The sequence below is a fragment of the Pollachius pollachius genome (assembly GCF_949987615.1).
Source record: "Pollachius pollachius genome assembly, chromosome: 7".
NCBI lineage: Eukaryota > Metazoa > Chordata > Actinopteri > Gadiformes > Gadidae > Pollachius > Pollachius pollachius.
In genome coordinates, this window is record NC_136940.1 from 20,596,537 (window position 1) to 20,620,940 (window position 24,404).

The 24,404-nt window shown below is 43.1% G+C and overlaps 2 protein-coding genes across 3 annotated transcripts; both read right to left on the reverse strand.

Annotated features, from left to right (window-relative positions):
• Positions 1 to 307: 307 nt before the first annotated feature.
• On the reverse strand, positions 308 to 10,879 carry LOC307078203 (uncharacterized protein). Of its 2 annotated transcripts, XM_079739903.1 has the most exons (22): positions 10,790 to 10,879; positions 9,963 to 10,125; positions 9,070 to 9,358; positions 8,796 to 8,924; positions 8,331 to 8,465; positions 7,753 to 7,878; positions 7,318 to 7,350; positions 6,900 to 7,022; positions 6,210 to 6,332; positions 5,745 to 5,867; positions 5,308 to 5,430; positions 4,858 to 4,980; positions 4,458 to 4,583; positions 3,786 to 3,914; positions 3,361 to 3,453; positions 3,045 to 3,140; positions 2,686 to 2,781; positions 2,413 to 2,508; positions 2,041 to 2,142; positions 1,746 to 1,851; positions 1,308 to 1,424; positions 308 to 714 (listed from the first exon to the last, which is right to left on the reverse strand). In XM_079739903.1, the coding sequence occupies exons 2-22, from the start codon at positions 10,101 to 10,103 to the stop codon at positions 633 to 635; spliced, it is 2,511 nt and encodes an 836-aa protein (XP_079596029.1). In that variant the 5' UTR covers positions 10,104 to 10,125; positions 10,790 to 10,879; the 3' UTR covers positions 308 to 632. The 2 variants fall into 2 exon arrangements, with proteins under 2 accessions (XP_079596029.1, XP_079596030.1); XM_079739904.1 differs by lacking the exons at positions 9,963 to 10,125; positions 10,790 to 10,879 and having other exon boundaries at positions 9,137 to 9,343.
• Positions 10,880 to 11,178: 299 nt separating this feature from the next.
• Positions 11,179 to 24,324, reverse strand: ghrhrl (growth hormone releasing hormone receptor, like). The gene is made up of 13 exons (XM_079739926.1): positions 23,860 to 24,324; positions 19,655 to 19,760; positions 18,838 to 18,945; positions 18,056 to 18,147; positions 17,251 to 17,354; positions 16,527 to 16,659; positions 15,892 to 16,045; positions 14,880 to 14,940; positions 14,644 to 14,713; positions 14,129 to 14,220; positions 13,701 to 13,830; positions 12,625 to 12,666; positions 11,179 to 12,205 (listed from the first exon to the last, which is right to left on the reverse strand). Exons 1-13 carry the CDS (start codon positions 24,118 to 24,120, stop codon positions 12,104 to 12,106), a joined length of 1,455 nt encoding a protein of 484 aa, XP_079596052.1. The 5' UTR covers positions 24,121 to 24,324; the 3' UTR covers positions 11,179 to 12,103.
• Between the last annotated feature and the right edge of the window lie 80 nt (positions 24,325 to 24,404).

A 24,404-nucleotide genomic window follows, 5' to 3' on the forward strand; every position in this document is an offset into this window, starting at 1 on the left:
GACTGTTTTAATGTTGGAGATTTGGTATTTGATTTGGATAGGCAGCCAGTTGTATTATAAATCTGAGCAAAGAAATTCAAATACATGTCTGTTTACCCAGAAATACATTATTCATATCTTACTGACAACCATATTTATCATATTGATTCATTGAATATATCTCTGACAGTGGTTACACGAGATACGAGAACGTCCATGGACATCATTCTTATAACTAATAAATTTTACTTACTGGACTGATAATCCTGTTAATACGTTTGACATAACTTTATATAATCAACGTTATAGTCAAATCAGCACACAAATGAATTGTTAAACAAAAATACATATTTATTAAGTAACGAAAGCATCGTTCACGCAAAACCAAATAGATCTGCTTTTGTTTAAATTCTGATATGCAATGTGTAACAACATCCAACATCAGGAGTCTGCCCAATGGGTGAATCCATTGGTTATTCTAAACATTGACCCACGACGACCATGACGGTTCAGTAATTATCATAACAGGGTTCAACAAAGAAGAGGTATGACACGTTTTGTTCATTCCAGCTCCTTCCATTTGTACCAGCAGGAATTCTGGAGGGATGTCCTCTTGGCAAGACAGATAATAGAACTCCTTTAAATATCTGCACTCATCTCCCCTTCTCCTTCTGTGCACAATGGATTTTGTAGCCCACTCTGTAAGCCTGAACGTACACCCGTGCCTGGTTTATCCTGAAAAGAGAGGCAAACGTAGAGGTATTTGTGTGTGAATACATGGTAAAACTTTATATTTGGTTCAAATAGCGTCCTTACCTTTCTACTTTGTTATTTCATTTTTTCATTACATAAGGTGAATTGAGGTGTGTGATCGGCCACTTACAACAAAACAAGCGATAATTATTATAAAGGTGAGGCATGGCAAGTAAACTATGTTGGACACTAAAAGGTTGGCATGTGCATCACTCCTTTCAAGCATGATTCCATACACATCTCGCCGCAGGGGCTCCGATATGATACGGCAACAATGCTTTTAGTTTGAAACAAAGCGCTACATCCCTAAGCTAGAAGAAGTAGGATAATTCTCTTAGTTTGCTCTAGACCTAGAAACATGGCAGAACCTATTGGAGAACATGAATAATAAACGCATAAGGATCCAATATTGGCAGATAAACAAGGTGTGACGGGTACAAAGACTATACGATCGTACTATTTCAAAAGGATTAAACAACTACATCAACAAGGTGATTACATGAAGAGATGTGGACACACAGAGGGATACAGAGAGCCCTTGCTACAAAGCGTTAATGTGTTGGATTGATCATCACCTGTATTTAGTGCAGATCCGGACGCCCAGCGGTCCGCATCGGTCCACATAGCTCTCCCTGAAGCCCTTCCTCACTGCGCGCGACATGCTGACCACTGTGGTGACCACAGGACATGTCCTGGAGACACACACGTGCACATAAATACACACACACTCAGACGCATGAATGCACATACACATGCATTCACACACACACACACACACACACACACACACACACACACACACACACACCACACACATACACGAATGCAAATACACATGCACACACAGATGCATTAATACACATACACACAAACACACACACTCACACGGCATAAGGATATACTGGTAACCAATGACATGCGAAGGCATGAAGTATAAAGGACTTGTAACTGACAATGTGTAAGAAGCAGCTGCATGGGCAGCAGGCCACTGTGTTTGTGGGGCTCTGACTCACAGCTTCTCACACCGCAGTCCTGCGGTGCCTTCTGGGCAGGTGCAGGTGTTACGGGGGCTACAGGTGGCTCCATGCTGACAGGGGGGCACACAGGGCGTGGTCACCGCTGAAAAATACAACACGCACACACACACCCACACCCACACACACACACACAGACCAGGACTTAATACACATACAGGGCAGGGGAAAACACAAGTGTCTCACACAAACACACATTCACACCAACACACACAGACAAACATTCACATCAACACACTAACACCAACACACACACAAACAGACACACACAAACCTGTTTCACAGTGATTCCCTGTAAAGCCGCCAGCACAGCGGCATCTGTTGAGGCCTGCACACACGGCCCCATTCAGACAGGGTTTCCGGCATTGTACCGGCTCTGAGAGGAAGAGAGCAGTACATATACGGTCAGGAGCAAACAGATCAAGGCTGAAAAGTAAAAGTCCTGTTGTGCTTCCTCTCTTTACCCTTAACCATGTGCTACCCAACCCAGTAGATTCTATAATACTTGAGGGAGGACTTTTGTTTTCTATACTTCCTCCATGCTTGAGTACCAATAGACTTTACCATATGACCTGCTAGAATACGTCTGTACCTGTGTGGTATCTGTTACCCACAAACTAGTGATCCGTGTCCTGGGGCCGCTCACCTATCTGGCACCGTGCTCCCTGCCAGCCTCCAACACACGTACATTTGTTGACATCCACACATCTTCCTCCATGCTGACATGCCGGCGTGCAAAGTGCTGGAAACACAGAGAGGGTCACACACATACAACTAGTGTCAAACAGTAAAACCAGTACCGCAATATAGCCCCATTGTTATAGCAGCATTCATACGTCTTAATATACAATTCACTGAGACTATATAATACGTAACATAATGAACAAGTTCAGTGTTTCTCTGAGACTGTTTGACTCACGTAAGAGACACTGGGGGCCGGTGTAGTCGGAGGGACATTGGCAGGTGTTGGGTCCCACACAGCGACCGCCATTCGCACAAGGCAGCTCACACACCGCTGAAATAAACAACAATAACAGGATGCAAGAGAAAAGTCAATGAGCAGAACAAACATCAAAGAATAAAACGAGAGCAAAGGGAGGAAAAGTAGACACTACAAAGTAGGTTGTAAAAAAATAAGCTAAATTCAGGGGTATATTTGCCTTTCCATGAGGTAACCAATTCAACTAAGAAGCACCATTTTCCGCTAGATTTATCTTGGTGAAGAGAATATAGCTCATGTTATGCGTCGTGTTATGCTATGTTATGTAGTGGGTGTACCTGTATGACAGCCGACACCTGTCCAGCCGGAAGGACACTGACAGATATTCCAGCGCATACAGGTGCCTCCGTGGGCACAGGGGGGTGTGCACATGGCTAAATCATAGTTAGAAAAGAATCACAATAACAAAATAGATTCTCTGACACATGACCTGCAACAAACATGTGATAGAATCACCCCTTTGTCTATCTGTCCTTGTTTGTCTTAAAAGTGCTTTAAAGTACGTGTGCAACTCAAAATATCAACAAAATATATTAAAGTTGGTGTAACGAAGCCGTTGGTTCCATGCTTCGGTGTGTGTGTGTGTGTGTGTACCTAAACAGCCCAGACCGGGGTAGCCAGGCGGACAGTCACAGTTGTTAGGAGAGACACACACTCCATAGTTCTGACATGGAGGTGCACATACGGCTGTGGAGGAAGAAGAGCAGGTGGAGAGAGAGTATATCAGAGTGAGAGAGGATGAGAGCGAGAGAGAGGGAGACGGGACACTGGAAAACGTTTGTCAATTGAGTCGGTCCAGACTGTGTGCAAATGAAATGAAGTACGAAAGTCTGGTAGGACCATGCTACTTTGGGAGCTGCGTTACTAAAATCAGATTAGATCACATTGAAAGTAATTTTGAAGTACAAGCACAATACAAAACGTTGCCCATATAGTAGTATCATAGTATTAGCACTAAAACCCCCATGGTGGGAATGAGAGCTTAGTAGGCTACATTGAGAAGGCTCCCCTCTACTAACGCTGGCACTTGGTGAGGTCATCGGTCCGCACTTGGTAGCCTTCCTTGCAGCTGCAGTTGAATGCCCCTGGATGGTTCACACACACCTGCTGACAACCGCCATTTGTGAAGTCCCCGCATTCATTAACATCTGCACACAAACATAAAACCGACATGAGTTCATGTTCGGCAGTTTTTTTGTTTCCATATACATTGAACATGGTCAGGTTATTAAATTGAACTTTCACCCATTTAGTATAGAATTTTAGTCAAATGTGTAAGCACACAGAAATCTTCAACTGCCAATGTAAAGGCCACATCCAAAAAGAGTGTGTTTTATTTAAAAAACTGATGTCAAATCATTTTAATGCTAACTTATATACTGTATTGAACGCTACCTTGGAGGCAACTTGAATCATTTTTTTAAATACCCGGAATGAGCCTGCAGATGCACAGGGAGAAAACACGGACAGAGAGAGACAGAAAGACAGACAGCCAGACAAACAGACAATCAGAGAGAGAGAGACAAAGTCAAACTGACAGACACATAAACACACACAAACAAACACACACACACACACACAAAACACACACACACAGACCGACAAAGAGACAGACAGACAGACAGACAGACACGCAGGCAGACAGACAGACAGACAGACAGAGATACATATGAGGGAATATCCGGCCCGACCCAGGCAGCTCCTCAGGTCAGGGGCCAGCCTCCAGCCGGCTCGGCAGCTGCAGTGCAGGCGGCCCTCAGCCCCCATGGTGCAGGTGTGGTCACAGCCCCCGTTACGCCGCCCACAGGTTGTGACGTCTGTGCAGAAGGGGTCGTCAAACATTGATAGGAAACAATTCAGGTATTTATAATGTGTGTGTTATGTGTTTGAAAAACACAAGGAAAGCGTTACAATAACTACGCATGAAACATGTATTCTGTTTAGAAAGAAAGAAATTGAATGAATGAGATTTGTGTATTTGGCAAAAAAACCCACACAGAAACACAAACACACACACACACACACACACACACACACACACACACACACACACAAAGCCCTTGCACACTAACTGGACTGCTGGGGACGTACTGACGCAGCTGAGGTTGTCGGCGTGTAACAGCAGTGGAGCGGCACAGTGACACGTTCGCCCTCCCAGAGTGTTAGTGCAGCTGTTGGAACAGCCGCCATTTTGGATCTTGCATTCGTCAATGTCTGGAGAGAGAGAGAGAGAGAGAGAGAGAGAGAGAGAGAGAAAGGGAAAGGAAAACATACATGGTGGATGATTTGGAGAGCTATAAGTTGTCACAATAAGCACATTGAAGTGGTATTCCTAGGTACTGAGCTTTTGTTCAAAACCAAGTATTTATTTTAATGCCAAAGATGACACAGAGAGATGAGATGAGAGAACAGAGGATGATAACTTATTTTAAGTGTTGGCCGGCCTTTGTCAGAAATGATATTTCACTGGTGGCAGTCTTAAGGTGGGCATCAAGAGCTGATGCTAGACTGACCGGTGGAGGGTGGATTTGGTTCACTGACCTACACAGCGGTGGCCGTCGATGTGCAGTTCGTAGCCAGGCCTGCAGGAGCACAGGAACGAGCCCTGAGTGTTGGTGCACACATGCTCACACCTGCTCTTCAGATCCAAGCACTCATCGAAGTCTGAGGAAGGAAGGAGAATACAGCGACTTAGAGAAACAGCAACGGTGAGATGACAATACACATCATACCTCAGTTTAGAAATTGAACAAGACACCATACATCAACACAATTAACAATTGTGTTAAATTCTTAGATATAGTATAAATAGTGCAAGTATAACCATTATAAAAGAGTAATTGTATTGTAATAAATTGTATAATTCTTTATTGTTTCGTATTCTGTTAAATTATAATGTATCTGAATTGTATTGATCCTCCATCAGTCGCTTCTATTTCCATTCTTCAATCCTTTCACAAAAAGTATTTTTCTCAAACCTTTGCAGGTGTGTCCATCCTGGGCCAGCAGATACCCAGCGCTACACTGACATTGGTACGTTCCAAGGGCATTGGTGCAATTCTGGTGACAATGGCCGTTGTTCACCGCACACTCGTCGACATCTGAGAACCAAACAGGAAGGATCATGTTGTCATGCAACGCAGGCTTTTACAGACGCATGACACATGCATACACATACACGTCACACATTACACATGCATACACATACACGTCACACGTGCACACACATACACATCACACATGCACACAGATGCACACACATACACATTACACATACACATTACACATGCACACATATACATTACACATGCACACACATACACATCCCACGTGCACACACACACACATTACACATACACATAACACACACACGCAAACACACATGAACACATATACACAGTCATACAGAAAAACAAAACACATGCACACAAACACACACGCACCATAGCAGGAGTGACCGTCCCCATTGAAGCCCTGGTAACACTGGCAGAAATATGAGCCAATTATGTTTCCACAGCGGGCATTACCGTCACATCCATGGCCCCCTGAAGCACATTCGTTCTCATCTGGTAGAGAGACGCAGAGAGAGAGACAGAGAGAGAGAGAGAGAGAAAGGAGAGAGAGAGAGAGAGAGAGAGAGAGAGAGAGAGTGAGAGAGACACAGACACACAGAAAGAGAGAGAGAAAGTAAGTGAAAGAGGGAGAATGAGAGATAGAATAAGAGGGACAGCAAGAGAGAGATAGAGCAATAAAGAGAGAGAGAAAGTGAGAGATAGAGTGAAAAAAAAGAGAGTGTGAGGGTCACACATAGACAAAGAAAGATTAGATGGTGATGGTAAGTTTGATGGCTTTTTTTTGTATGATCCTCTATTTTTCTGGGTTATTATCCGCCGGGTTCGAGGCTTCAAAACAAGCAAATTCACATGTTTACGCACATAGATTGTTTATCCACATTGCGATAACCACAAATGGAACCGGATAGAAAAATATGTGTGGCCGTCAGGTCATGTGACCCGGGTCCCGGGGAACAACAGAACCCCCTGAACACGACCAGCCTACTCTCTGATGGACCCTTAATGGCGTCTGCGGGGCCGCCATCTGAATTCCATGAAAAGTAACCGCTAATTGCTTACCTTCACAGTGCGTGCCGTTGCCTCGGTAACCAGGCGGGCAAGCGCATGTGTAGCTGCCGAGTGTGTTAACACACACACCCTGGTCCCCGCACACCGCCCCCTTCTCTTTGCATTCGTCAACATCTGGAACAAATGCGATGGGGGGAGGAAGGAGAAAACACACTTTTAACAAACTTTTGATTACTACTAACTGACGAGGGGTATTTATACCGGCAGGTTTGATTAACTTGCTGATTGGATTGGAGGCTGGCTGAGGTTAGCGGTTCATTGTGAAATTATCTATGAGGCTGAGTACTCTTGTTGCGTTAAGTGCATTTCAATTTGAGGTCTGCGTCAATTAAAAATAGGTCCACCTCATTTAATTTGACTTAATCAGCCTTTTCCAGCGATTAAGGGAGACATTGCAGAGCAACTCTACCTTGACACACAGTCGAATCTGCACACACGGGTCCTGAGAACACGCCAAAAAGAGAGAAGAAGAGAATGTTTTCAGGGGATTAAAGATGAATAATAACAAAAGATTCCTGGGTAGAAAAAGTTAAACAATAACAGTAAATGTACAAAACAAAGCAGTCTTTTTTTTTTGCTCAGATGCTCACAAACAAGTGATCCAGCCGATGAAAGTACAATAACAAATAAAATACAATTATATAAACATATATAAACTGAACATTTTAATTCCCATATAGAGAAAGAGATGACAGTAAACAGTAAAACAACAAAATATACTCTTCTTTTTCTTTGTGTTGGTAGCTTAAATGCTAACAAACAGCAGCAATGCTATAATGACGCCAAACAGAGCCTTTGGGTCGTTCTTTACTAATCCATCTGGCTTGGCCCTAACCCTACTCACCAACACAGGCTAGGGGTTGTGCCCTGAAACCAAGGAGACAGAGACACCTGAAGCTGCCGGGGGTGTTGATGCAAACATTCCCCAACGCCGTTCCACAGCCAGTCTCAAAGGCACACTCGTCCACGTCTTGAGAGAACCGGCAAAAACAAGAATTGTATTTGAGTGGGCGTGTCGACAGACATGTGTTTCATCAAATCCCCTACCATTTTTGTCACCAAAAACGACTCGATTATTGTGAAAGTCAAAAGGAAAAGATGCTGGAAACCACTAGGCCTATGTCTTCATGTAAGCGCGACAATGTTGTTCAGTTAGTGTGTGTCTATCGTCAGCCATTCCTTCTGTTGAATTGGCTGTGATTCAAAAACTCTTTCAGCTGCTGACGGTCAAATCATGAGGAGTTGACACACAACAATGGGAGCAGTGTCTTTTAAATGCATGCAAACCAGAGCTGAGAGACTGTGTAACTTCGCTGGACGGTCCGTTTACGATGCAGCCTTCACTCAGCCGTCGGGAGGTGACTTAGTGGTGTTGGCTCATAGTCGGGGGTAAGCGGCCAGGAGAGCCATCACAACACTCACCTACGCAGTCCTTTCCTTCCATGGCGTACCCCTGGGGGCAGGAGCATGAGAAGGCACCAGGGGAGTTCTGGCATTCTGCCACCCCCCGACACGCCTGCAGGCCTGACACCGCAGCCAGCGCACACTCATCTATGTCTGCAACATACACACACACACAGACACGTAGGTTTTAGTGCTGTGGTGCGCATTGTGTACAAATGTCTGTTTTTTTTTTACAGATTATCAACTGTTTCATTGAACAATCACTGAAACCTCATTTAGGATTTAGTGATTGTTATTGTTTTTCTCAGAAACATATATTTTTTGAAAATATACATACTTGAACTGCCACACAAACACACACACACACACACACACACACACACATACACACACAGTAGCCCAAATCAAACAATGAACACACACACATACATAAAAACATAAACACACACAGACCAATACACTACCATGAGGAGACTGACTTACCCTGGCATCCCCCGGCACCCATCATTACGTAACCACGGTGACAGCTGCACATGTGGGACCCAGGGATGTTGACGCAGTTGGCATTCGGACCGCATGCTCCTCCTGGCTCAGCCACACACTCATCTATATCTAATGGGCGGCAACCAGGAACACAATTATAGGCAGACAAGTGATGCAATAGGCCTACAACAAACTAAACTCTATCTCTTTATGACTCTCGAATCTCACCTACAGCACCGTTAACTGCTAAAGACCTGTGTAGGCGTAACCTCACCTTGACACTCTGCTGCCCCCTGCAGTGCAAAGCCTGCAATGCAGCTACAGTTCTCCCCATCCCTCACCATTCCGGCGGCGGGACAGCCACAGCCTTCCCCGGCCCCCTGCGGCAGCACCACCTGGTTCCCAGGACATGGTGGTGGTGCAGTGGTGGGCCCATGCGGGGTTGTGGCGGCTGTGAGTTGAGGGGCTGTTTGAGATGTGACCCCCACTAGGGAGACACCAGTGGGTTCAGGACTGGGTGTGGCTGCGATCAGACTCCCGATAGCGTTCTCAATCAGTTGGTTCTAAAACAGAACAAAGAGAATAACGAAGAGATTGAAAAAATAAATGTCTATAGCCATACACTTTCTAAGTCATTGCCACGTTGCCTGGTATGAAACAGTTTCACATATTGGCGTAGGGACCGATGACGGTTGGGACAAGTCGTTGTCGTCATCGTCGTTGTCCCCCCACCCCCAAAAAGTTGGAATCAGTTGCATTTGTGCTATCCAAAATTATACCGTAGGGGAGTATAAATAGTGCAATATAAACTTTTATTTCGACACCGAGGGTCGCGTTCTGCCAGAAAATCAGACAACTTTAAACCTCCAGTCATGCTGTTAAAAGTATCTCCCTTTATTAAATTAAACATTGGATAGGCCTACGATTAAAGCGACAAAGTAGCACATTGTAAGGTTGGCGACTGGCTGATATTACATAAACTCTTTTTTTGCAAGCATTTTGTGTTAATACTTTGGCTTTCATGCTATAGCTAGCCAATGTTTTAAGGGGTTGGGTGGGCTTCGATTCATTGAAGGCAGATGCAATTCCTGCAGACATTTCAGGCGGGGAGGACAATGCGTTGTTGAACCATGACGTAAAGGAGGGTCCTTTGGGTGGAGGTCTCACCTGGTACCCGTCGAGCTGCGGCTCTGGTGGGGAGTGTTTGAGGACTTCGTTGGCCCCGTCCCCGGAGCCGGCCAGCGGCTCGGTCCTCACACTCCAAGCCACCAGCACAAGGGACAAAAGAGTCGGAATAAGGGGTGTCATCACCCCCGAGTAATCGGATTAACTAAGCGGCAATAATGGAAAATAATGGAAAGAACGATAAAGCACACGTTTCTGTATGGAGAATGCTGCATGAATTATAGGACGTGGGGGTTGATGGGCCTACACACTCAAGGCAGGCGGTCACTGACATGTTTTCCTGTGTGTGTGTGTGTGTGTGTGTGTGTGTGTGTGTGTGTGTGTGTGTGTGTGGCCGTTTCCTTTGTGTGTGATGTGTTCGACATCAGTCACATCGTTCATGTCTGGACACGTAGGACACACACAAGCAAAGGCTGATGAGGGCACCCAGTTATTAAAACAAACGCCCCCTTCTGCACCCCCCCCCCTGAGCTGTCTAGACAGATTGTGCGTTTCATGAAATCCCCATACGTAGAACAATGTAAAACATTTCGGTGTATAAGTAAACTGAACATATAACATGCATGTATGAGACTATTTCGAATCGTTATGAACACACAACTTCAAGCCTTGTGCTTCATTCGAGGTCTAGGCGCAAAGCCCATGAACTACACGCTATAGAAAAACAAGACTACAGCAATTAAAGTGATGCGTTCTACATTCATTACCATCTTAAATGACGTAAACGCCACATGTTTAATCCTGCCTTGTTTTTATAAGGTTCATCCAATGCCTACAACTATGCCTTCGCAAAAAAAAAAAAAACTCACCGGTGAAAAACGCAAACAAACGTTCAGCAGTTACCAAAACGGCTCGTCTTTCGTCCAGTCTCCAGATGCACTGCTTTAGGCTCATCAACACCAACCTTATGGTCGCTTGAAGGGGGGCTGTACTGGAATGACTCAATATCCTGTTCAGGAATTTTGCACTTCCCATTCCCTCGCAAGCCACACCAAAGAGTCCCAACTGTCCTAACCCTTAAACGCCCCCACCCCACAGTAGTTGGGTGCAAGGCCGAACGTGCCCGCGCACTGAACCCTGCTCACGGTGAGGTCATAAATTAGTCGTGGGTAATTGGGGTCGTTCAAGCAAGGAATGCTCCTTTGAAGAAAAAAAGAGAACGAGACAATAACAAAGACGCTCGACTAATGTATTCGCAGAATAAAATGATTTATATATTTTAAACGGTAAGAAAACGATGAAGGTCAGCATGCCCGTTACACCCAAATGATACCCATTTGTAGTCGATATAACTTTAAGAGGCAGTCTAGCTTTAATAAGATACAATAAGTTATTTTGTTCTTTGAAATTCCACTGCTGTCATTGGGCTGATCTTAGATTTTAGAACAAAGCCCAAAAGATAAATACATTCATAAATAAATGCACTCGTTACAATAGCACACAATTAAGGCAGTTCAAGCAACACAGAAAGAGGCGCTACAACACAACCCATACATTGACAAAGTTAAATGTTGCCATTGGTTTATACATTCAATATAAAGAAGGACTGATCTCCGTAAGGTCCAGGACCGTTCTGATGAGCAAGAACAGGATGAGGCACATCGCTGATTAATCCGCGACCCGTCCTGTGTCTGTGAGCGGAACTCAAGAGGCCATGCAGCAATCAACGTCTTCAGGGAAGGAACAGTTTGGTGGTGGGGGTGTTGGTTGTGGATGTGGAGTTATTGTTGGAGGTGGTGGTGGAGGTGGAGGCGGTGGTTGATGTGGTGGTGGTGGTGGATGTGGTGTTGGTGGTGCTTGTGGGGATTGATTGACGTGGCGGAGGTGGTGGAGCTTGCGATGGTGGAGTTGGTGGTGGAGGTGGATGTGGGGTTAGTGTTGGAGGTGGTGGTGGAGGTGGTGGAGCTTGCGGTGGTGGAGTGAGTGTTGGAGTTGGTAGAGTTGGTGGTGGTGGTGGAGCTTGTGGGGGTGGAGTTAGTGGCGGAGATGGTGGTGTTTGTGGTGGAGTTTGTGGTGGAGGTGGATGTGATGATGGATGTGGTGTCGGTGTTGGCTGTGGAATGAGTGTTTGAGGTGGTGGAGTTGGTGTTGGATGTGGAGGAGGTGTTGGAGGTGTTAAACCACTAGAAGGGCGTGTCCATCTGGCTGCCCTTGGGCCCAGGAGAGACCACTCCATATGTGTTCTCCTGCCACTTCAGCCATCGCACCTGCAGCTCCTTCTGAACCTGTGGGGAGGAACCAGACAGTCCAGCCTCAACACTTATGGATCTCATATATCCATATTCATGTTATGCATGGTGGAGAAATGTAGCAACAAACCATTCATTTAGATATTCAAGTACAAACTATATAATATAAAAATATATTGACTCAAATATGAATACTAATGATAGCATTATTCTGATGTAGTACCTTGGACCTCACTGGAATTCACACAAATGGAATAATATTTATCGATACACAAATACTCCACAAAAATCGACTACAGTCCGATTATCTGTGCTTCCGATGGGGCAAGGCTAGAAAAGGAATACATCTTATGCCAATGTCATCCTCGACAGCAAGTCATGGTAAGATCTGCAGCGCGGTTTCATCATTATATATTTTTCATGTCTTTCAGACTGAGGAATGTGAGTGTACTGACCTCCTGGTTGAGAAAGCAATAGAGAATGGCCACAACCAGACCCTGGGGGAGACATGTTGTCAGCTGACATTCAGAATAACACATAGACGGCAGAACAATCAAAGATTTGTAGTAATATATAGCCTAAATATATATAGATACAAATTTACAACATAGCACTCATAAAGGGAGCTTATTTGTCGGTCCATGCGCTGCGATGCTGAAGAGCGGCATTTAGTTCATGGATCCTTAATTCACATAATAAAGCAACTTTCAATATAGTTTGATGATGATAACAATGATCAGTTTACTGCACCGACAAGGACATAAATATCTCTTGTTCGTTTGATCTTAACGGCATAAACTAGGCATGTAAAGTAGAATTAACTATTATTGATGGTCAAGGACTTTCTGTCCATAATGAAGCACTTTTGTATCATAGAATCTTCTCAAGTGATTGAAGTTAATTAGGATTGGTGCAGGTTGGGTTGGCTTTATTATCTGTCAATAAAGTTTCTTGCACACACACGCATGCACGCACGAACGCACACACCCATGCACTCGCACAAATACACACACACACACACACACACACACACACACACACATACACACACACGCATGCACACACGGACACACACCCAGCCTGTTGTATATCCCCTGATGGCTTGCATGGTAAACACCTATTATTGTGCGCTGTCAGGCCCACAGAGGGTACTGTCGCTGAGTTATGAATAATCAAGGCAACACTGATTTAGGGAAATATCATTAAAACACTTTAGGTGAAACCTAGTGCCGCAGCACTTGATCTGGTGTTGCTTTGTGGAAACACCAAAAAAAAGGTGGAATACTTTTGCCTCAGCATCAAAGTTCCCGATGGCTGAAAAGCTAACTGTATTGAGGCTTTATTGGTATCTATGACACATCATTATGCCAAGGATAATGTGCTGTTAATAACAAATTTTAACAAATCCATACGTAATACATGAGCTGTTGTATCTCTCTGTGCTGTTTAATTGGCGGACCACCACTCAGTGTATCCATTCCATCCAAAGGTGTGTTCGCTGGATGCCAAGGAGACGAGCCGCGCTGCGTACCTGAAAGGAGCCCACGCAGAGCTCCACACATAGGCGCACGTTGACGTTGAAGTAGTCGGGCAGGAAGTTAAAGACCATGTAGTGAGACCCGAAGAGAGGTATCAGCAGCAGGGTCGACTTAGTCAAGCGCCTTGGTGGAAAGAATAACACACAACATAAATCATTATGTCAATACGTATGAATCATAGTTCATTTAAATGGCCATTGAAATGCATTTTAAAAAAATCCTTCTGATTGTGATTATTAGTAGTTACTGTATATTTGTTACCATCATTATTATTGTGAGAATACAGTTTGGGTCCAATCAAAGTTATTGACTGCAGAACATTCCACACTCACTGTGAAAGAGACTCAGTAAGTATTTATTTATTTGGCCAGGCACACAGTGCTATGCCTACATAGAGACACCAAGGGCTTGGTGTCTCTACCTGTACTGAGATGAGTTGTTGAACTGGATGAGGCGTGGGTTGAGCTTCTGCATCAGTATTCTAATGATGTTCAGGAAGAGCATAAAATTGACCTGGAAAAACACCAAACAAGGCATGGTAATAACTTAATGGTAGGCAGTTTGAAGCGTCACTCAAAGTTACATCCGCCACTAATAGAATTTGTTGTGCATGCCACAAGTTGACAAAACAATGGCAATATAGCACTTTCCTCTTTTGGAATCAATGTGTGTCAAATTGTACAGAGTTTGGGAACAAAATAAGAGTGAGTCACCATTCAAGTGCTTTGAAATACTTTGAAAGGTGAAAGACCAAAGGGCTGTATTGCTAGAATTAGCAAAACCAAGTGATTTAAACAAATTATATTCACAATGGGACTGCTATAATAGGCAGCCAATCAATGTAAATGTTATTGTCTTGTTAACCAAAAATCAATCCAAATAACACAACATTTCATGAATATCTTTCAATGGATACGATCGACCCAGCGTATTTACCCCAATAGAGACCACAATTGGACCTTTGATGAACCACCAATAGGGAGAGTTGTCATTAATGTCCCAGCATCTGTATGCAGAGAAGAATCTCAATGAATCAACCTTAGAGAAAACCAGGCACACGAGTGATGGATTCAATGCTTTCAATGAGTTTGTGTCTCACTGGACAACCTCATCAAAACTTAATGAAGACAGATACTAATTACTTTCAAGCAAGAAGAGTGAATCTTACTAACTCTGTATCCTCAAAGTACACCCTGGACACCATCCACAGCATTATGAAGAGAACAGGGATACCTGGGGGGGGGGGGGGCAAACAACAGGTCACATGACCACATGATGATCAACACTGTGATCAACACAGGCTATTCAAACCAGCATTCAAATGGCAAAGAGTCACAACAAATTCCAATAGCAACACTGGTTAGTATTCTTTGGACGGTGAAATAACGGCAGAATTAAGAAGGCGGTTTCATCATCCATACGTGCAACGCCTAGCAAACTGAAAGTCACTGGGTAAGGGTCTGAGTAAGAGATCCTGCTTGTGGAGTTGGAAAACATTGCATGGGTATACACTGCTTGTGAGTTCTGTTGCTAATGACATCCTCAAATGCCTCTGTGTGTATACGCAAATGAGAAAAGGTGATTGAACAACATATTCCTCTCGGTAATTTAAAGCTACTCCAAATTCCCATCCCATCCAAAGAAAAACTGCTGGCATATTTTGGGGTTGAACACAAATTCAAATCGTAATCGAGTTCATCAAAGTGTGGTATGCTGCCAAGGGGAGAAGCTAACTATGACTCTAAACTCAATTTGTTTGTTAATTATGGTTCATTACAGCCCAGCCAAGAGAGTTGCTGGGCAGTAATGAATATCAACATAACAACCTGGGGATGGTGGCAGGCGTCTGTCGGTCTAGCCCCAGTTGTCAGAAGACTGCTCTGGAAATCAGTTGCAAGTAGCGAGCTGCAATGCAATCCAAGAATCCACTGCGAACAAGTGCTGAGTTTTTCATAAATATCAATCAAAAATCTGGCTAAAATCCTATCCTCATTCTGAAGCTGCTTTGACTCGCATTGTAAGCTACTTCTCCAGCTAACAGCGGCTGTAGTTAGCTAGATTATGGACACTGGCTTCGGTGGGCATTAAGGAGAACATTGGAACAATAACAAAGTAACGGTGAGCAGAATGGACTATGTTGACTATTGACTAACTAGTAAAGTTAGGGGGTCGTAAGGGTCTCACCCCAGCCCAGGAGGCCGTAGCCCCAGAGACAGCGACGGCTGTGGGAGAAAGAGGAGAGCAGCAGGGAGTTGAGGAAAAGAGCCTCCACCAGCAGCCAGAAGAAGTTGGTCATAGCACAGTAGTGACAGAACACCACAGCAGCCTTACAGTAGAACTGGGGCGCCAGAGAGAGAGAGAGAGAGAGAGAGAGAGAGAGAGAGACAAGACAGACAGACAGACAGACAGACAGACAGACAGACAGAGAGAGAGAGAGACAAGACAGACAGACAGACAGACAGACAGACAGACAGACAGACAGAGAGACAAGACAGACAGACAGACAGACAGACAGACAGACAGACAGACAGACAGACAGACAGACAGACAGAGAGAACAGGGAAAAGAAAAGGGATTAGGGATAGGATAGTCCAATTGTGTTTTACTCCCAGCCGGAAAGAACCAAATGTCTACCTGTAGACATCCCTTAGCAAGAAGCCTAATTTCCACCTGCTCCTTCGCGAAAACACAAATCTAAACTCTATTGTTAGTTGCTTTGGTCTGAATTAGTACTTAGTAAAGGGGGTGGGAGTAGATACAGCTACAGATACAAATACAGTTCATTACTTGCAGAGCAGTAGGTATTGAGAGGGGCTTACCGTGGAGAGGTTGCAGTGGTCAGTGTCTTCACTGGAGAATAGAGTGGTATCCTTGATGAACACCGCCGCTGCCTTCAGGATGAAGGTAGTGAACAGCTGGATGTGAATACAATTCCTGGCACAATGCAGCCTCCTGTACGTAGCCACCGTAAACATAGACCCAGTCAACATGGGTTCATAAGGAATCATGGAATTCATTCCCACCCCAACTCAGAAACATCGATTCAATCCCCAATTTAAAATCACAACACAAAACACATCTGTTCAGTACTGCCTATTCCACCTGATGCCAATTACTATTTCTACTACCATTGAATTATAATTACTTTTTTCTCTTTATCTTATTGTTGTTTCTTTTTAATGACTTTTGTGTACCTTTGTACAGTGTCCTTGTGTGTCGAGAAAGGCGCCTTCAAATAAAATCTATGATTATTATTATAAGGAATCATACATTATTTCAAAAGGTAGTGACTGTCTGATCAAATCAGTTGGTTGTGTTTACATATTTGATTGTTGGCATGGAGTAATGCATAATGAGGATTTTGATTACACATATATTACTGGTGGTATATATATAAAAGATAAGGTAAGATAATGGGTAGGATATGAAAAATGTGGATATGATAGGATATGGTAAGATAAAATATGATGAATTAACTGGAAAAAAGGAATTATAATAGGTACCTTCAACATGAATTTGATTATATATCCTGGGCCAATATACCTGAAGAGGAGCAGGATTAGCACTGCAATTGAAAGAGATGCCAGAGATGTCCCGTAGCCGACGGTGTAGATGAGCTTCACCGTGGTGAAATACGCCTGCTCCGTCTTAAACACAACAAAAACAACAACAACAACAGCAATCTGAAAAATCACGGGATCTCTAAAATATTGGATTTGTCAGACAGAGCAGAGGCAATGAGCCAACTACAAACTACATTTGTATTTGGCACACACAGTAAACAGTTTAGAAAGTAATAAGTTCCATTTATCCCTAGGTTAAAAATGCTGGTTTTCACTTTCAAACATCATTGCGGCACAGTGCTGTTACGTATTAAATAAAAGATTTTTCATTTAGCACTGTGAATACTTGAAAGGCACAGGGATTAACGCGATCCAAGTGCAACCACTCCAGACCCAGAAACATTTGAGGCTCGATAAGATGTTACCTTGACCAGTTGAACCTGCCACCTATGGAATCACTCCCGCCTCGGTGACCTTCAACGACATGTGTTCTGTGTTTACGCCTCCGAAAACAGCCTCTCCACTTCCTTGCCCAACACGAGCCTCTCATGTCCCTGATGGCTCTCCAGGGATTGGTCACTGGCCTTTAGCTCAGAGGACCACCAGATGGCTTCTCTATCAGCTCTAACTCATCTATTTAGGCCTGCCTCCTTTCGATCTGCTGCTGCCACTGACGTTTATGTCTCCATGGTCCCCCTGTCTGTTTATGTCTGTGTATGCGTGAACACACACACACACACACACAAACACACACACACACACACACACACACAGGACGCTGGAACCTCTGGTATGTCGAGATCCACACTGCAGGCGATGTGGTATTGGGGGAAAGGGATGGACCAGCCCTGATCGGTACAGTTCCGGCTCACAGACCCTAGGAAGAGGGAACCTCAGTATTATTATTATTATTATGTCACTATCTAAACTTTATTTTGACTTTATTTTCTAATTTACAAATATATTGAAATAATGACAGCAGGACAATTGATTTAGCATTTGAGGACATTCCATTGTGATTTCTATTTACATAAAGAAAAATCGTTATTTGGATACATATTACCCTGTTCATGATCTCTCCTGTCTCTCCTGGGTGTTGCTTTTCAGACAATTAGCTAGATTTAAAGCTAGGGTAGGCTATTTATTTTAGATTTTCGGTTGGTCATTTATGTAGAAATTCCGTTTTCCAGCAAGTAATTCTCCGGATAGCGCATTCAAACATTGCATTCATCCCGAATTAAACTGTTTGGATCGTCCACCTGTCTACCTACCTACCTGCAAGCTCTCTGTCCGTGCTCTCATTACGTCTTCCATAAGGCTAGGAAGAATGCTCAAGCTAGCTAGCTAGTAATGTATTAAGGTTGAGTGGCTTTGGAGGGATTGGGGGGATTAATTCAGTAAAATACCTTCAAAATCTAGCTTTGGCTGGTCCCTGCATTACCCACCATGGCTTTAAGTGTAGCTAAGCAGAACAAAACAACATTTTGCCGGCATCCCACAATAGTTTGTGTGTTTTTCCCCCTGACATTTCACTAATGGATGCGCTGACATCAGGGTCAACACACACCTGTGCTGTTCCCGAACAGGGAGAAGACCGCCGGGCAGGCCTTGTGGATGGTCTCTCCTTCCCCAGCATTGGGCCAGCAGAGCACTGCATCCCAAAATGGCTGACAGCCTTGAGACCGGATATCGGAAATGTTTGTTGTTTGTTTAGGATAGGGATAGGCAGGGGCGTAGGAATGAGTTTAACATTGGGGGGGACACATATCGGAAACCTGACAGATCCGGTATAATTTTTAGGTGGGACAAATGCGCCTATCTCCGATATTGGAGGGGCCACGTCCCCTCCGTCCCCCCCGGTTCCTACGCCCTTGGGGATAGGCATTACATTCCTTTAGCAGACGCTCTAATCGAAAGCAACTTACAATAAGTACATTTGTCCAAAGAAGGAGAATGCATACAGCAGATGATGTAGAATAGGCAATATCGTTGAAACAAGATAGGGTAGATAGTGGCTAAAGGAAGGGGTTCATAATAGTTATAAAAGGGTTAGAGGATATAGGAGTTTCTTTCTTTCTTTATTTAATATTTATTTGGCAGGGGACAGTACATATCAATCAACATTTGAGTTCACACTTGATGTGTCAGAATTAGCAAAGACGCTACTAGATAGTAGATGAGGTGATTTAGCAAAAATAACAGAATTTATATCTATGGGGTTTTAGGAGGGGAAAAATAGTTGATATAGTATATGTTAAAGTTTATTGGATGGGGTAGATATGGATGAAGGAAAGGGATACAGTGTATATAGGATGGGATGTATAGTAGATATGCTAGACAATAAAGGATATGTTCTAGCAGACATAGTGTAGTTTAGATAATACCCTGTAGACTTTGGTTGGCCTGCTCTGCAATGTGCTGAAGACATCGATGCTCCTCCCGCGCCAACTGAAAAATGTTCTCACATTCTGGATGAAGGCTTGACTCCCCCTGGTGGGCGGGAGGGAGGGGACGAGGGAAAGAAAGGAAGAAGGAGAGAACAAACAAACATAAGAAAGAAAAAACAAGTTAATAATGAACAAAATAAGGAACCAAAGAAAGATCAATTGAAGAAAGAAAGAGGATAAATGAACAGAGAGAAAATTAAAAAGAAAGAGCGAAAGAATATATGAACAAAAGAATGAACAAAAGGGGAAAAAAGGAAAGAATGAAAGAAAGCAAGGATGAACAAAAAATTGAAAGATTCAACGAGGAAAAGAAGAAGCGAAAGAAAGAAAAAATCAAAGAAAGAGAGAAAGACAAGAGCCAGAAGATTTAAGAAAACGTCTCAATGAAATAAAATACAGTTATTGGGAAGAAAAACACATCAGTTCTGTGGAGTTGGCTCCCACCTGTCCATGTTACCAGGAAATGGAGGGCAAGAAAAAACAAATTGGACACTGTAAATAATTTTGACTGTAAATAAGTGACCTTTTTGAAATTTGTTCTATCTGGGAGACAGTACTGCCATCTCGGAGACGGTACCGCAGCCAGCCTCCACCGGGAAACAGCTTTCTCCACCAGGCTGTCAGGAAGCTCAACTCTCTCTCCTCTCTCCCTTCTCTCCCCTCTGCCCCCACGAACTCTGGACTTTGAAAACCCCTCCCATTTGACCAAAAGAACTCTGGACATCGAACCCATAATGTTCCTCATTGCACATTTCAATCTATTTACTTTTTTTACTTTACTATATGTATACCGTATTGTTTGGCCTTACCTTTGCACTATGCCGAATTATTAGAATTTATTTACTGTAAATATTAATTTTATTTTACCTAATTGTATCCTTCACTCCTTATTGCACCGTGGAAACAAACCAAAATTTGATTCCACTGTTTGTCTGGCACATATTTTGGAATTGACAATATTTGACTTTGACATCGATATCACCTGTTTAGAGATGATATGTGAATACATGATGTGGGGCTGATTGTGGAAGAGGAATGAGAGTGGACTGGCTATTCATTTGAGAATTGTTCATTCTGAAACCCACTCCAGCGGTGTGGCTTCCCGCGTCGCTTGCATTTCAAACAGAAAGAACGACAGCTGCAAATCCCTGAAAGACGAGCACATCATCCGGAGTCTAGCCTCCACTAGATTATGTTTATTAAAGATATTCAGTTTGTTTTTCCACTGCACTAATGACAAAAAAGAAAAGCAAACGTTTGAATCCAATAACATTAGAGATCAGCATTCTGATTTTTGCCTGGGGCTTTGAACCTCATACGATGATTGGAACATAATTATGCGCGAACATGTCTGGAGTGCTTCAGTAAAAAATACCTTTGAGTGGGTTTTTATTTTTTATTTTGTTGTTGAAAATAGGATAAGGAAACACCAGCACCCAAACAAACACACCTGGAGCCATTCCATCAAAATCACCAACATAAATTTGCATAATATGGTTATTTGTTATGATGGTGCCATTTACAGATCACAGACATGATGACTGTGAGGGTTGGGTTCTGTAACAAAAGTCGATGTGTTGGAAGATTGAGAGCTAGCAAAGGCTCTACAAAGGCATTTCAATAACTTTGAGCAAAGACTACAAAGATTTTGAGCAAAGAGCAAAGATTTTGAGCAAAGATTACTACACGCTTAATTAGTAAGTTGCCATCCCCAGCTATTTTACTGAACTCTTCAGCAAAAGTATAACAATATCGACCTACAAATAGGCTACAGGGCAGTCCGAAAAAGACTGTCACTTTAAAGTAAATCATTGGTAGTGCACCCACACACACACCAGGAACATCCCCAAAGTCATTAATTTGTTCCTGTTCCGTCAAACAGAAATGGAGGAAGAGTTGGTGTTAAAACAGACTAAAGGAACCAAGCCAATATCCGCTCTCCTTTATGTAATGTGGATATGCTTATATTATGATGATTTTAACACACAAACATGTCACTGTTCAGCACACATCTTTCACACGGCGCATCCAGAAACACCAAAATGTCGTCAGTTTCAGGAAGAATATATTTGGTGAGGTTCACCTCTACATGCTCTGATCCTCCCTGGCATTGTGCTTTTTTTTAGGGGAGGAATTAGCCAACAGTTGCATGAAGCACAGGCCCATGTTTCTTACTAAATTGTTGAGTCTTTGAACCCTTTTAATGATTGGCAAATAGAACGCACATACATTACTTAAAAATGTATGTGCATAAAAAAATGTTAAATATCTTAGAGGGGTTACACTAGTAGAAAGAGTTTGAGAACCACTGGACTAGAGCACAACACTATGAGGGGTTAGGGGTTCGATTCCCACCGGGGACGCCCACGCATGGACTCCCACTATGGTGGTGCTTTCTATAGAGGCTTCTGTGCACAAAATGCCCTATATGTGGTAAGAGTACTGCTGTATTACATCAGTTGGGTAGGAGATAATGAAGATATTGTACATACTGTACATAGACATCTTCCAAAGTGAACTAGGAAGCCGTGCATATATTTGTGTGGCCTTTCCAGTGGCCTATGAAGTGTTGATCTGGCTGTCTAGCCCTTGTTTGGTGGAGCATTATCTATTTTTTTTTTTTTTAAACCAAAGACTAAAAAAGGGGTATTAGTTGAATGGGACAATGGGTAGTGGGCGGTATTGACTGGTAGGAGGCCAAGGGATTTTAATATAATAACAGGACTGAATTACAGACCTGCTGGTGGGAGAGAGGGAACATGAACAGTGAAACACACTTAAATGGCCATTCTGCGCTGGTAGAGTGGTCAGCAAGAAAAAAAAAGAAAACTGTCCTCGGAAGCCATTAACGGCTTACCATCCCCACAAAGGTGCCAATCAGATTGAGTTCACTTTGCAGATGTTAGATCCATTTTCAAAAAGGGAGCAAGGTCTCTTTGCTATACCGTTGCCAAGGTAATAGGGGGTCGGAGGCCGGATACACGTATGACACGACGCGGATCGTACACAATGTAACACATGAGTGATCTCATACTTAATAATAAAAACGTACATACAATGTCACTTATCGGTCTGGGAAAAACAGTTTGTGAGTTTTTAACCAGTGTTTAGAAATACATTCCACTAGGAGCCAACTATTGAGTACCAGTTCTCAACACGTCAACAGAAGATAAGCAAGTCCCATATTTCTGCTGCCCAAACCAAAGGCAGTTGTTTTCCAATCTGTCCTGATGAAGACAAAAAGTCTTCTTAAAGAGGGAAATTTATAGAAAAGTACTGCAATTAAGAGGTTAGTCCCTCTCTATCAATCAAAGGTAGAGATGGAAAGAGAGGTGAGAAAGAGGGAGAGCAAGTGAGAGAGAACATTGAGTCCCAGAGAGGGAGAGACATGTAATGGAGAGAAGGAGAGACCTATTGAAAAGAAGTGGGAGACATAATGATGAGGTGAAATAGAGACAGATGACTTCAGAGAGTTAGAGATAGTATGTTATTCTTAGATAGTACAATTTCTCATTAGAATTCAGCAAGGCTCCTGCAGGGAAGGGGTTTAAAATGAAGTGGTAGATTCGATTTGTGGTCCTCTCTCTGTCTCTGCTCCATGGGTAGTTGTTCATCAAGCCAACCATTTGCATGCAAAGTTATATAAATATATACAACAATATTAACCCAACCTCTGATGACATATGCGTCAATCTGCCGGTTTGTACCTGCCATGTATATACATTTTTGATGTGTGCATCAATTATTGGAAGCACCCCTAAATCATTGGTTGATGGTACTTGAACACCATGTTTAATTCTAACCCGTGACTGTGGAAAAACAAACTTGGTTTATAACAACAGAGACTGTAAATGTATTCATATTAACATTTGTATATGCATGCATAGTGTTGTTTTGATGGATTACTATCAGGACAATACAAAATAGTCTGATTCAGTAAGGTAGTATAAGAAGATTATTCAATTTTCATTTTTGACAATGGTGGCCTTTCATCACTCACATGTTAGGCATACAATCACTTACAAAATAAAATATGTTGGCTGAATAGGCGAAAGTCCTACCTGCCAAACCAAAAGATAAGCTCTATTCATTCAGTAAGCTCATGCAATATCATATCTCAATAGCTTGATGTGCATACTCACATGCCATGCACTACCAGCTGCTGTTCGCGCTGGTCTACAACCAAAATGGAAGTGGAAGTTATTAAACTGGTCAACAATTGTGCAGCACGCTAATAGCTGACGGCGCCAAGAGTTCAACATCTGAATGTTACCAAAAGTACGCCGTCTTTGTAGCAGAGCCAACGCCACGTTTACGCGCATAAAACATGCGCGCACGCATGGCGCAGACAACGTTGTATATTGAAGATAATAGGCTATATACAGCATGAGAGCCGTCCACATATTTTCCTATAATAAAGTAAAACGAAAAACAAATACTAGCTTTGCAGCAGGGAGGTCACCATTCGTTACTTTGCGTTCTACCCTGTGCGCAAAACCACATTGTCAGCTGTCAGGTAGTAGGCTGACAGTAATTCCGTAGCATCAAATGCACGAACAAATATGCACTCCTATCTTAATAGGCCACATGCAATGAGTCTTAATGCAAGTTACTCACATTTCTAGCAAAAGCCAACGCAGCGAGGATCCGTACGATGTAAAAGGAACACATCTTATCAGTTTATGAG